General features: G+C 35.7%; 1 protein-coding gene across 8 annotated transcripts in view; it reads left to right on the top strand.

Moving 5' to 3' along the window:
• CNOT4 (CCR4-NOT transcription complex subunit 4) overlaps positions 1-14,898 on the top strand; it is a 144,968-nt gene that overhangs the window by 98,270 nt on the left and 31,800 nt on the right. For all 8 annotated transcript variants that reach the window (XM_035021165.1, XM_035021162.1, XM_035021164.1 and 5 more), the window contains 3 exons: positions 9,180-9,237; positions 12,240-12,489; positions 13,758-14,255. In XM_035021165.1, coding sequence (XP_034877056.1) covers positions 9,180-9,237; positions 12,240-12,489; positions 13,758-14,255 — 806 coding nt within the window. The remainder of the gene's footprint in view (positions 1-9,179; positions 9,238-12,239; positions 12,490-13,757; positions 14,256-14,898) is intronic.

Genomic DNA, 14,898 nt, shown 5'->3' with positions numbered 1-14,898 from the left:
CTTTATTCTTAAAGCTTTTCATTTATTATTCCTTGAATAGTTAATTGTAAGGTAAATTGAAAAATATATTAAAACTGAGTGGAACATAAGCTTACTGATAACCTTGCCCCAATCCTGTTTTTTTAGCAGCTGTCTTTGGTTTAATGACACTGATCTAGAAATTTTTAAGCATCTTTGGTAAACCTTTCCTATGCAAAGCATCAAATGCTATGAATCAGTAGTTATGAAACCTCAGTTGGCATGGGGACTAGATGATATAAGTTAGTTGTAATCCAGAAACATTATCAAGGTTTATTCTGAATGCAGTATTTTCATAGATTGCCCTTGACATTAGCAAGACTAACCTCACCTATACTGAAAATTAATATTTAGTGCTCTTTAATGGTGGTGGCTGAGAACCTGAACTGAGGTAAAGACACTGCAATTCTTCCTCTGTAATGTCTTGCTTTCATTCTTTTGTTTCCATTATTTCTGTTTCCTCTCACCTTTAAGCCTTTATTCTCGTAAGAATAGCGCAAGTTTGGGGAAGATGGTGGAGTAGGGAGCACCAGGAATCTGTCTCCCCACCTGGACAACAATCGCACTGGCAGAATCTGTCTGATGTAGCTATTTTTGGAACTCTGAAATCTGTTGAAGGCTTGCAAATTCCATGGAAAGACTTGGGTTAATTTTGGTCAATTTCAGCTCTTAGGCCAAGCCAGTGGCAGGCAGCTGTGCACATGTTCCTGGAGTAGCTTGCACTTAGCTTGCAGAAGCCAGGGTGGGCAAAAAGGCCCTGGCTTTCATATATTGAGGATCTTTGTTCTAATTGCTGATTACTGCTTCTGATCACAGAGGTGCAGACAAAGAAGCAGGCAACCATTGTTCCAAGCCCCTCCCCCTCTGGCTGAAATGATACCCAGGGGATTTAAAGGACTAGTGTCCTTCCCCTCTTTTCCCCTTTCAGTTTTTCCTTTTCCTCCTTTTGGGTGCTAGATATTAAAGACTAGGAAATTCAAAAACAACTGCATATTGGGAGAAATGTAGGGTTTGTGCATGGCCAGAAAAAGGCTCAGAAAAGACCTGAGAATAAATTTATACCTAGGGCTGATCTTTCGCACAGAGACAGCCTGCAAAAAAGCAAACAGTGAGAAGGGGAAGAATCTGATTTCTAAAGGTACTACGTTACTAGACTCAAAGGGCCAGTGTTCAGTAAAAAATCACAGTTATGTATATAAAAGAAAAAGAAAAGTATGGCTCATTCAAAAGAAAGAATGATCAACAGAAACTGTCCCTGAAAAAAAACGCCAATGGCAGATATAGTAGACAAAGACTTTAAAAAAAACTCTTTTAAAGATTCCTAAGGAACTAAAAGAAGATGTGGAGAAAGTAAGACAAAGTATGAACAAAAGGGAAATATCAATTTTAAAAAGTACGAAAGCAAAAAGAAATACAGTAATTTAAATGAAAAATTCACTAGAGGATTCAAAGGCAGATTTGATTAGGTAGAAGAATCTGTGAACTTGAAGAAAAGACAATGGAAATATTATAATGAGTTTGAGGAACACAAAGAGAAAAGACTGAAGAAAAGCAAACAGAGCCTAAGGGACTTGTGGGACACCATCAAGTAGAACAGTGTATGTATTGTCAGAGTTCCAGAAGGAGAAGAGAGAGAGATGCAGAGAGAATATTTGAAGGAAAAAAAAAAAAAAAGGCTGAAAAATTCCCAAATTCAATGAAAGAAATGAATATAAACATGGGACAACCTTAAGGAACTCTAGTTAAAATGAACTCAGACAAACATTGACACACTTATCAAACCAAAATCAAGTCAAAATTTCATAATCAAAAATAAAATCAAAGTCAAATCAAAATTTTATTAAAATGCCAAAGACAAGGAGAATCTTGAAAGCAGCAGGAGATGTGAATCATCGTGTAGAAGGAATCTTTAATAAGATTATCAGCGTATTTCTCATGAGAAACTTTGGAGGCCAGAAGACAGTGGGCCAATATATTCAGAGTGCTAAGAGACAAAAACTATTAACCAAGAATTCTCTATCCAGCAAAACTTTCCTTAAAGAGTGAGGGAGAAATTAAAACATTCCCAGATTAACAAAAACTGAGGGAGTTGGTGATCTCTAGACCTGCCCTGCAAGAAATTTGCTCAAGGGAGTCCTGCAAGGTGAAATGAAAGAACACTAGTAAAGGTAAATGGGCAAATATAAAAACTAGTGTGATTGTAACAATGGTTTGTAACTATACTTTTTGTTTCCTACATGATTTAAGAGACCAGTATATTTAAGGTTCAATATATTAGTGTAAAAGCTAAAAGGGGTTGGGATTGAGCTGTAAAGGAACATAGTTTTTGTATGTTACTGAAATCAAGTTGATATAAATTTTGAGTATTATAATTTTAGGATCCTAGTTAAATATAATTCCCATGATAACAAGGAAAGTAACTCTAAGATATACACAAAAGGAGATGAGAAAGGAATTTAAACATTTCACTAGAAAAATGTCAGCTAAACACAGAAGATACTAATGCAGGAATTTGATGGGGGGAAAGCTATAAGGCATGTAGAAAACAAATGGCATAAAGGGCATAATCACTACTTCCTTATCAGTAATTACTTTACATGTAAATGGGTTCAACTCTAATGAAAAGACAGATTGGAAGAATGGATAAAAATACATGATCCAACTATATGCTATCTACAAGAGACTCATATTAGAACCAGAGACACAAACAGGTTGAAAATGAAAGGATGGGAAAAGATAATCCATGAAAATAGTACACAAAAGAGATCAGGGGTGGCTATTCTACTATCAAACAAAATAGACTTTAAATCAAGAGAGACAAAGGACATTGTATATGAATTCAGCAAGAAGATAGAACATTTAAACCTTTATGCACCTAATGACAGATCATCAAAATATATGAAGCAAAAACTCACAGAATTGAAGGGAGAAATAGTTCTACATTAATAGGTGAAGACTTCAATACCCCACTCACAATAATGGATATAATAACCAGATAGAAGATCAGTAAGGAGAGAATTTATTTTTTTTAAATATTTTTTTATTAATTTATTTGAGAGAGAGCACACAAGCAGAGGGAGAGTCAGAGGGAGATGGAGAAGCAGACTCCCCACTGAGCAGGGAGCCTGACGTGGGGCTCTATCCTGGGACTCCAGGATCATGACCTGAGCCAAAGGCAGACGCTTAACCAACTGAGCCACCCAGGTGCCCTAGTAAGAGAATTTAAACATAACTCAGCTGAATCTGACAGACACCTACAGAACACTCTCCCCAACAACAGAATACACATCATTCTCAAGTTTATGTGAACATTTTCCAGGATAAGATTATATGTTAGGCCACAAATCAGTAAATTTAAAAATCTAGATACCATAGTGGGTATCTTCTCACCGTGGTGGGATAAAGTTAGAAATCATTATCAAAAGGAAGTCTGGAAAATTCAAAAAATTGTGGAAATTAACACTTTTAAACAACTAATGGATTAAAGAAAAAATCACAAGGGAAATTGGAAAGTACTTAGAAATGAATGAAAATGAAAACAAAACATTAAAACTTATGGGAAATTAAGGGGATGTGAAGGGGGAAATTTATAGCTATAAATGCTTATATTAAAAAACAAAGACCCAGAGTCAGCAACCTTACTTTACAACTTAAGGAAATAGAAAAATTAAAAAAAAAAAAAAAAGGAACAAACTAGACCCAAAGCTTGCAGCAGGAAGTAAAGATTAAAGCAGAGAAAGATGAAATAGCAAATAGAAAAACAGTAGAGAAAAACAATGAAACTAAAAGTTGGTTCTTTGAGAAGATGAACAAAATTGACAAACCTTTAGTTAGATGTAGACTATGAAAAACCACAGAAAAGCCTTAAATTACTAAAATCAGAAATAAAAGTGGGGACATTACTGCAGATTCTACAGAAATAAAAAGAATTGTAAGAGAGTACTGTGAACAGTTGTATGTCAACACACTGGATAACCTAGATGAAATGGACAAATCCCTAGAAACACAAAACCTACCAAAACTGTATTATGAAGAAATTTTAAAAATATGAATAGACATATAATTAGTAAGGTTATCAAATCACTAATCAAAAATTTTTCAACAGGGGCGCCTGGGTGGCTCAGTTGGTTAAGCGACTGCCTTCAGCTCAGGTCATGATCCTGGAGTCCCAGGATCGAGTCCCGCATCAGGCTCCCTGCTCGGAGGGGAGTCTGCTTCTCCCTCTGACCTTCCTCCCTCTCATGCTCTCTGTCTCTCATTCTCTCTGTCTCAAATAAATAAATAAAATCTTTAAAAAAAAAATTTTTTTTTCAACAAAAAATGTGAATTCTACCAAACATTTGAAGAGGAACTAATTATAGTCTTTCTCAAACTTTTCCAAAAAGTTGAGGAGGAGGGACCACTTCCTAACTCATTCTATAAGGCCAGCATAACTCTGGTACCAGTGCCAAAGACATTATACAAACACCACAGACCGATACCCCTTATTTACATTGATGCAGAAATGCTCAAAAAAATGCTATCAAACAGAATCCAGCATATTAAAAGGGTTACAAACCATGATAAAGTAGGGGTATATTCCTGGAATGCAGTGATGGTTTAACCTAAAAAATTGAGCACTTTCATGTGTCATATCAACAGAATGTAGGATAAAAAACACATGATACCTCAGTTGATGCATAAAAAGCATTTGACAAAATTCAGCACCCTTTCATGACAAGAACAATTAACGTAGGAAGGAAACTACCTCAACATAATAAAAGCTGTATATGAAGAACTCACAGTGAACATCATACTCAGTGGTGAAAGACTGAAAGCTTTTCCTCTACAATGAGGAACAAGGCAAATGCCCACTTTTATCGCTTCTATTCAACACATTATTGGATGTTCAAGCCATAACAATTAGCCAAGAAAAAGAAGAGACATCTAAATAGAAAAAGAATAAGTAATATTATCTCTTTTTATAGATAATATGGTCTTAATATGTAGCATATCCTAGGGATTCCACACACAAACAAATGGTTAGAACTAATAAATGAATTCAGTACAGGGTACAAAGTCAACACACAGAAATCAGTGTATTTCTAAGTGTGAACAATGAATAGTTGAAAAGGAAATTACAAAAAATTCTATTCACCATAGTGTCAAGAAAAATAAAATACTCAGGAATTCCTAAGCAAGGAAGTTAAAATGACTTATACAATGAAAATACAAAACATTGCTGAAAGAAACTGAAGATACATAAATAAATGAAAACACATCCCACGTTCATGGATTGGAAGACAATATTATTAAAATGTTGCTTTTACCCAAAGTTGTCTACACTTCATTGCATTCCATATCAAAATCCCTGTGATTTTTTTTTTTTTTAAAGATTTACTTATTTTAGGGAGAGGGAGAACAAGCAGAAGGGGTAGAAGGAGAGAGAATATCAGGCAGACTCCGTGCTGAACACGGAGCCCAACACGGGACTTGATCTCACCCTGAGGTTATGACCTGAGCTGAAACCAAGAGTTGGCCACTTAACCAATTACCCTACCCTGGTGCCCCAGTGATAGTTTTTGTTTGGTTGTGTTTTTTCGCAGATAGAAAAACTCCTCCTAAAATTCATATGGAATCTCAAAGGACCCCAAATAGCCAAAATAATCTTGAAAAAATAGAACTGGAGGGCCCACAGTTCCTAATTTCAAAACATAACTGCAAAACTGCAGTAACGTAAACAGCATGGGATTGGCATGGAGACAGATATATAGCATAGTAGGATGGAAAAGAGAATGCAGAAATAAACCATCACATAGACGGTTAAATGATTTTTAACAAGGATACCAAGACCCTTTCCCCTGTGGGGGAAAGAAGTCTTTTCAACAAATGGTGCTGGGAAAACTGGATATCTACATGTGAAAGAATGAAGTTGGACCCTTACCGAACACCATATTCAAAAATTCAAAATGGATCAATGACCTAAATGTAAGACCTAAAATAATTATTGACTATAAATAAAGCGAGAAACTTAAGCAAGCTCAGGGAGTTAAGTTTATTCAGGAATAGCAGAGGAACTGCAGTTTGGAACAAACTGTAGCATGCTACAGGCGAGTCCATTGAAGATTTTTGGTAGGTTGTATTTATGGGCAGGGAATGGAAAGAGGGGAGAGTTCAGTTAGAGTCCGTTAAAATAAAAAACAGGAAACCAGCCTTGAAAATTTTCCTGAGCAAACGAAATCCTCCCTGTCACACAAACAAAGCTCAAGTCATCCCATTATGTGAGATCAATCCAATTTGAGCCATGTTCCATTCAAGCCTCTGGCAGAACTTTGCAAGGTTGATATAGGACAACCTCTGATTATCCTCCCACCCAAGAAAATTTCAACACTATCCACTTTCTGTAAATCAGACATTTCAGAGGACTCAGTCTTTTAGTCCTTAAATTTACCTTCCTGGGGGCACATATGTGAGATTCTCCCTCTTGTATTCTCCAGTTCTGTTTTAGATTGAAGTTCTTTCACACAACAAAACCATTAAAAGAAAACACATGACTAAAGCTTTACAACATTGGATTTGGCAATGATTTCTTGGATAGGACACCAAAGGCACAGGTAACAAAAGAAAAAATAGATGGAGCTTAATGGAAATTTTAAAATTTTGTGACTAAGAAGACACTGTCTATAGTAAAAAGGCAGCCCACAGAATGGGAGAAAATACTTGCGAATCATATCTGAGAAAGGTTTAATAACCATAATAATATAGAGAACTCTTAAAACTCAACAACAAAATCAAATACCCTAATTCAAAAATAGGCAAAGGACTTGAATAGATATTTCTGCAAAGAGGATAGTGGTTATTGAGCACATGAAAAGATGCTGAACATCACTAATCATTAGGGAAATGCAAATCAAAACTACAATGAGATAATCTCCTTACACGCATTAGTGTGGCTACTATGAAAAAAGCAGAAAACAGAATCACTAAATTCTCCTGGAACTAATATTACACTATGTGTTAACTAAGTAGAATGTAAATAAAAACTTGAAACATTAAAAAAAGAGAGGAAAAAATAAAACAGTAAAAAAAGAAGCAGAAAAGAGTTGGAAGGGATGTGGAAAAATTGGAACCCTTATGCTCTATGGGTGGGCATAGAAAATGGTACAGCCACTGTGGAAAACAGTATGGTAGTTCCTCAAAAATTAAAAATAGAATTACCATATGATCCATCAATTCCACTTCTGGGTATACAGCAAAAAGAATTGAAAGCAGTACCTTGAAGAGATATGTGTGCACTTACGTCTTAGCGCACAGTAGTTTAAACATGGAAGCAGTCCAAGTGTCCGTGGCCAGATGCACGGACAAGCAAAATGTGGTATAAATACAAAGGAATATTATTCTGCTTAGAAAAGGAAAGGAAAATACTCTATGATGCCGCTTATGTGAGGTATGTAGTCAAAATTATAATGACTGGGAGGGAGGAGAAAATGGGGAGTTTAGTGGTATAGAATTTCAGTTTTATAAGACGAAAAGAGATGGGGATAGATGGTGGTGATGGTTGTACAACAAGGTGGAATGTATTTAATACCACTGAACTGTACACTTACAAATAGTTAAGCCAGTAGATTTTATATGAAATCTGCTTTACCACAATAAAAAAGTTTTTTAGAAAATGTTACAAGTTCCTCTCATACCATCTTTCTAATACTGCTTTGTTTATATTGTTTCTGTGCTCAACAATTTCTCTTGGCCTCTGGTGTCTACCATTTGTCCATACCTCCCACTGTTGTCAAAATCATCCTCTGTGTTAGCTAAACTGATTACTTAACTTTTTCCCAAACCCATCTATGACCTTTTGATGTGTGATACACTTGCTATTCCTACCTTTAATGTTCTTTCCTCTCCTAATGTGTAAATCTTTTTAAGGACCTACATAAATTTGAACTCCCCTAGGAAATACTTCTTGATTGCCCCACTTGTGGTGGCTTCTCTTTCTTTTAAAGACCTATGATATTTATGGTTTAAACAATTCATTTAGTAATTGGCACTGGTTGATGTTTGTTTGTGTTTACCTATCTCATTTCCTCAAATGTCTCCAAACTTAGTGGGCTCTAAGCTGTATCTTAAAATTATTTGTAATACCCATTTGACCATAAAATGAATTGATTTATTGCTATTTTGTGAAAATAATAACTAAAGGTGCTGTTTAGTGAATTCCAGACCTATTTTTCAGGAGTCACGAGCATCTGGTGATGTTTATGCAGAAGATACACTGGATATTCTGATTGGGTCCTAGCCCTTGTTAAATTTTTCTAGAGCAATTAAATGTGGTACCAGTAAAGTTGTCTGGCTGTCAGGGTAACTTTGTATATATTTACAGCCAATAAAATAATTTTTGCGAAATTTGGAATCTTAATTTGTTTTGCTGTAATACTATATCATATTAGTATTTGGGTACTGATCCTGATCTTTTATTCATGTGCTAGGTTAAATACAGGTAGTTATGGAAATGCCTCGCTAGGTCACTGTTGTAATGCTTGTAAAGATTTCATTTTGTTGTTAAGTCAGCAATTCTTTGTTACTTTACTGTTGTACTGCATTTTCCCTATATGGAAATCAAGTGTTATGTCTTTGTTTAATAGTAAATAGTTTACACAAAAGTTTCTGTTTTGTGTGTGTGCATTTATACACACACGTATGCCTTCTCTAGGGTTGTAAGTAGGCTATTGAAGCAGTAAAGGAAATGTATTGCTCTTAAGAACCTGTGGAGAACATTTGAGTGACTTTTATGCCCTCTGTTAAACACCTGGAAAAATAGGTGAGTATTATGTCAAGAATTTTAATGGGGAATGTGTTTATCGTGTGCACAAAACTGAATAATGGATTAAATTTTTGACCTACTACAATAATACTCATATTAAGCAGTACCTTTTTTTTTCATAAGTTATTATTTCACCCATTGTTTTTGGAGAATCTAATTAGAATGTAAGTTGCTCAAGGGTAGGGATTTGATCTTATATTTCTTTGTATCCTCAACATCTCAGCTGATATCTTTATATCATAGTGTACCAACAAATGTTAAGATAATAAAATGTCTATTTTTCTGGCTTTGGGGAGTTTGTTTTTATTGTGTGAGAATGACTTTACTCTGATTTTACTTGGTGTGTTTTTTCTTTTTACAGCCCCATTGACAAACCTTCAGATTCTCTCAGTATAGGGAATGGTGATAATTCCCAGCAGGTAAGATTTTGATTCTGTATCGCTTCATTCATCTTCCATTCCCTGAAATGGCATTCTATCCAAGTGAATTTTCTGGGTAGTGGAAAATACTTTAAATACGGAAACAATTTAAAAATATGTTAGTGGGGCGCCTGGGTGGCTCAGTTGGTTAAGCGACTGCCTTCGGCTCAGGTCATGATCCTGGAGTGCCTGGATCGAGTCCCGCATCGGGCTCCCTGCTCAGCAAGGAGCCTGCTTCTCCCTCTGACCCTCCCTCCTCTCATGTGCTCTCTCTCTCTCATTCTCTCTGTCTCAAATAAATAAATAAATAAATAAAAAAGTAAAAATACTGTTAGTGGATATCTTTTTAAAATCTATTATACTTGTCTTCCTTTCTTCCACAGAATATTCTGTGTTAGAGTACAATTTAACCCTTTCTTGATGACTCCGAATTATCCTTATGACCACATGTTATGTTGTACTGTGTGGCAATATATTAGTGTCCTAAGAATCTACTGATACTATTGGTCTTTTTGACCCTACTCCAAAATGGTCTCAGACTAGCATGCCTTCTTCATTCTTGATTTTAAGAGTTGTTTCTCTGCTATGTGCTCCCCTTGTTGCTTGTTGTCAGCTTTAATTTTCTGTTTCTCACAGTGTTCTTGCCCCCAACAGTTTTCCCTTTCCCCCAAACGCCTGTGGGCTTTGAAATAATAAACCGAATAGTTCAAAGTTGTATCCACATTGATACTGAGTGAGGTTCTGATCTTTGTATACTGCTTTGTATCATCTTGTCTAGGTGCTAGTTTTTCACTGCATAAGTTTCTGTATACCTTCTTATATTGGTACAGAAAAATATAGTTCTAATCTGTTCCATAAAGAATGGCCAGTTCCCCACAATGTTTGTGAGAAACTTAGAGATCTAAAAAAGACTGCTTTTCCAGAATTTTTACTCAGGTTCCATAAAAGAATATGAAAATCAATATATCCTTTGTATGTTTTAGGTTAACATTAAAGATATTTTTCATATTAACTGAAGAATCATTGTAAAGGATATAATTTTCAGGATATTATAAATATTGGTATTTTTAAATAAAAGCACTACATTGCTTTTTAATAAGTATCTAAGAGATTCAAATATCAGAATATTTTGTTGCTCTGTCATTCATTTTAAAAAAATACACACTTTTTTGTAAACAATCAAATTTTATATCATTCTCTGTTCTTCTTGACCTCATTCTTCTACTTCTGCTGTTACAGAATTTTATCTTAATATAATATAGTTTATTCTTGACAGGCATATACCTCTCTCAAAAATAGATGGGAATTTTCAATTGGAAACTATTTTTTTCTGACAGAAGGTTTTAAATGCCAATTTTCTTTCTTTTTAAAAAATTTTTTAAAGATTTATTTACTTACTTGAGAGAGAGAGAGAAACTTAAGCAGACCCCCCCCTGAGTGTAGAGCCCATTGTGGGGCTCAATCTCAGGACCCTGAGATCATGACCTGAGCCCAAACCAAGAGTCAGAGCTTAACTGACTGCCCCACCCAGGCGTCCCCCAACTTTCTTTCTTCTGAATTTTTATTCATAGTTTTGATTTGATCAAAGCAACGTACATAAATACAGATTTTGATAAAAATTAGTTACTAAACACAAACTCTAAAACTATATTAGAAATTTATTTCTTAATGAAATATGGATAGGGCTATTTTAAAATTGGTTTTCATGGGGCACCTAGGTGGCTCAGTTGGTTAAGCACCTGCCTTCAGCTCAGGTCATGATCCCAGAGTCCTGGGATTGAGGCCCGTGTCAGGCTCCCTGCTCAGCAGGAAGTCTGCTTCTCCTTCTCCCTCTGCCCCATCCTACTCATGCACAAGTGTGTGTGCTCTCTCTCTAAAATAAATAAGTAAAATCTTAAAATATATATATAAATAAATAAAATTGGTTTTCATGTATTCATGGATGAATATTACCTGTTGGTACAAGGAGACAAGTTTCAACAGCAATGTTAGTCATGTTTTCATTTTTGAAAATGTCAGTGCTGAGGATGGAAGAAAGAGTATTATCTCAGTATCAAATTTTTGAACTTTCTGAGTTAAATACCTAAGAATCATAAAGATTTATTACAAAAATTATTTTTAATGATGTGTTTAGAAATAACGTGATTAGATATTCTTTCCATTTTGTTTAAATCTTAAGTATTGGGGCCTGGATGGCTCAGTCGGTTGAGCGTCTGCCTTTGGCTCAGGTCATAATTCCGGGGTCCTGGGATCGAGCCCTGAGTCGGGCTCCCTGCTCGGTGGGGAACCTGCTTCTCCCTCTGCCTGCTGTTTCCCCTGCTTGTACTCTCTCTCTCCCCCTGACAAATAAATAAAATCTTAAAAAAAAAAACCAAAAAAACTTAAGTATTGGGAATCACCTAGTTTGCAAAACAGTCTAGTCATTAGTCACTCTCAACACCAACCTGAATATTTTTTTTTTTTAAGATTTTATTATTTACTGGAGAAAGAGTGTGAGTGAGAGAGCATAAACAGATAAGCAGCAGAGGGAGAGGGAGAAGCAGACTCCCCACTGAGCAGGGAGCCCGACTCGGGGCTCGATCTCAGGACCCTGAGATCATGACCTGAGCCGAAGGCAGCCGCTTAGCTAACTGAGCCACCCAGGTGCCCCCAGTCTGAATATTACTAATAATATTTTTGTTGCTCTCATAAAATTTTCACTCTTGGTCAAATTACTATAGTTAGATCCTAAAGAGTGAGCAATAGTTTGTAAAGTGAGAGAAGATAGGTTCTGAAAGGAGAGGAGACTGGCTTAGTCTTTTCAAGAAGGAATCAGTTTTAGAAAAGAGTACATATGTAATTGATGGATTTTTTAAAAATTCATGTTCTCATAAAGAAGTGTTTAAGCACCCCAGTTTGAAGACCACTGTTGTAATGCCTTTTGTTACAAGCCTTTCTGATGGCAGCTTATTAAAGTGTATAAACATCTATTGATTATTCTTTTCTTTTCCTATTTTATTTAGATATCTAACAGTGATACGCCTTCACCACCACCTGGTTTATCAAAATCCAATCCAGTCATCCCCATCAGTTCATCCAATCACAGTGCACGGTCTCCTTTTGAAGGGGCAGTAACTGAGTCACAGTCGTTATTCTCAGATAACTTTCGCCATCCCAACCCGATCCCAAGTGGGCTTCCTCCTTTCCCCAGCTCCCCACAGACATCCAGTGACTGGCCTACAGCACCAGAGCCACAGAGTCTCTTCACATCAGGTATACAACAATACTACTGCATGTTAATAATGTTACTCAGGCTGAAATGAGACCTTGCTTAATGTGTTTTTACCCCTTTAAGCACCGCCACTCCTTTTTTCATAAAATTGTAAACATTTAAAGGGCATGGAGTAGGATGGTTAGATAAGTAGCTGTATGACTTAGGACTTAATGTGTTAACAGATTTCTCCAGAAATCAAGGGTTAGATCATTTTTCTGGTAATAAAATGCTTATTCCTCTAAGAATTTTTAAGGGCTTACGTTTTTAATCGTATTTGTGTTTATATAGTTAAATTTAAGATTTTTTTTTTCTCCAGCTGACAAGAGGTGTGTTAGTTAATATTGAAAGTTATATTTTGGCATTTTGAGCCATTTTCATTTTTATTCATTGTAAGTTTTCTTATTAATGTGAAGGATGGCATAAAATTAATATTGAAAATATAGTACCTATTATCGGAGCAGACAGTTTTAAAAAATACATAAAGTTTAAGTAGATATTTTTTCATTGTTACATTATTTTTTCCTAGATTATATAAAGCATATATTCAAAATTACTTACACTTTGTCTCTGATAAATATATTTTAAAAAATAAACCTCTGAAACAAATAATATATGTTAAAAAAACAAAAAAGAAGATAGTAGGAAGGGAAAAATGAAGGGGGGAAATCGGAGGTGGAGACGAACCATGAGAGACTATGGACTCTGAGAAACAAACTGAGGGCTCTAGAGGGGAGGGGGGTGGGGGGATGGGTTAGCCTGGTAATGGGTATTGAAGAGGGCACGTATTGAATGGAGCACTGGGTGTTATACGCAAACAATGAATCATGGAACACTACATCAAAAACTAATCATGTAATGTATGGTGATTAACATAACATAATAAAATAAAAATTTAAAAAAAATAAACTTTACTAAGTGAATTCTGTTACATCATATTTATTACCTTATTTCATTGAAATGACTTTCTCCAGGTTTTGGTTATGAATAGCTAAAGGTGTAATTTGGGTTTCAAGTACTTTGTTTTCTTTGATTACCAAAATCAGTCTATATCATTCAGTTTTTGAAGTTGGTAACTTAAGATGAAATCATTGGTAGAAGTATATGAGACCTTTTATAATACTATAATCTTAATGTGCTAAGAAATCATACAGATTTTGGATATATTTGCCTTTATCTTATGATGTTTAACTTTCACTAGTGTGGATACTTGTTAAATACATAAGTGAGCTATGTATTTTAAATTTATCACTAATTGTCTTCCCAACAGAAACAATCCCAGTATCATCCTCTACAGACTGGCAAGCAGCATTTGGCTTTGGTTCTTCTAAACAACCAGAGGATGACTTGGGTTTTGATCCCTTTGATGTCACTCGAAAAGCCTTAGCAGACCTGATTGAAAAGGAACTGTCAGTCCAAGACCAGCCTTCCCTTTCGCCCACATCTCTTCAGAACTCCTCTTCACACACTACAATGGCCAAAGGTCCGGGCTCTGGATTCCTGCATCCTGCTGCACCGACAAATGCCAACTCTCTCAATAGTACCTTTTCAGTCTTGCCACAGAGGTTCCCTCAATTTCAGCAGCACCGAGCAGTTTATAATTCATTCAGTTTTCCAGGCCAGGCAGCCCGCTATCCTTGGATGGCCTTTCCACGCAATAGCATCATGCACTTGAACCACACAGCAAACCCCACCTCAAATAGTAATTTCTTGGACTTGAATCTCCCGCCACAGCACAACACAGGTCTGGGAGGGATCCCTATAGCAGGTAGGTTCATTTATAGCCTTTGAGAATTTGTGAATAACTCATGCCTTCAAGTTGTTGGGTGGGTAGGGTGGGAATTTTTGAATAACAGAGAATACTTATTATTCTTGGAAATTTCTATGGGGAAAAAAAAGTCCTTATCATAATTTAAAAATTTTTAATTGGATGGATGCCTTGTAATATTGAGCTTTATAAGGATGGTGGAGTATTATACCTAGTTATAACTTGGAAGCATTTTATTTAACAGGGTAGTTACCAAACTTTCATGTGGAATATAAATGCACAAAAAAAAGAAAAAAATGTGCTCTGAAATTATGGTGCTGGAAAGTCCAACACCATGGTACAAATTCCGATTATACATTCTAAAAGTAAACTGATTCAAAAAAAATTTTTGAAATGGTATTTAGTGAGAGCATGAGGGATGAAGCCACTCTCTAACTACTTTTGGCAGTTACTTATTTTGACTGATACACACGTGCAAACACACACACAAACTGTGCTCTATGTTAATAAAGTACTTAATATTTGAGAACTCTGATTATTAATGTTTCACAGACCTATGTGTATACTTTCTGTGAAAACAGTTGTTCAAGGAGAGATACTTTCCCTTTTGGTCTGTCATGTTTTTATTTCTGGGGCAAATACT

This window comes from Mirounga leonina, unplaced genomic scaffold, assembly GCF_011800145.1.
Source record: "Mirounga leonina isolate KUSES-001 unplaced genomic scaffold, KU_Mleo_1.0 Mir_174, whole genome shotgun sequence".
NCBI lineage: Eukaryota > Metazoa > Chordata > Mammalia > Carnivora > Phocidae > Mirounga > Mirounga leonina.
Note: the sequence above shows the minus strand (reverse complement) of the source record. Positions and strands in the feature narration are given on the sequence as shown.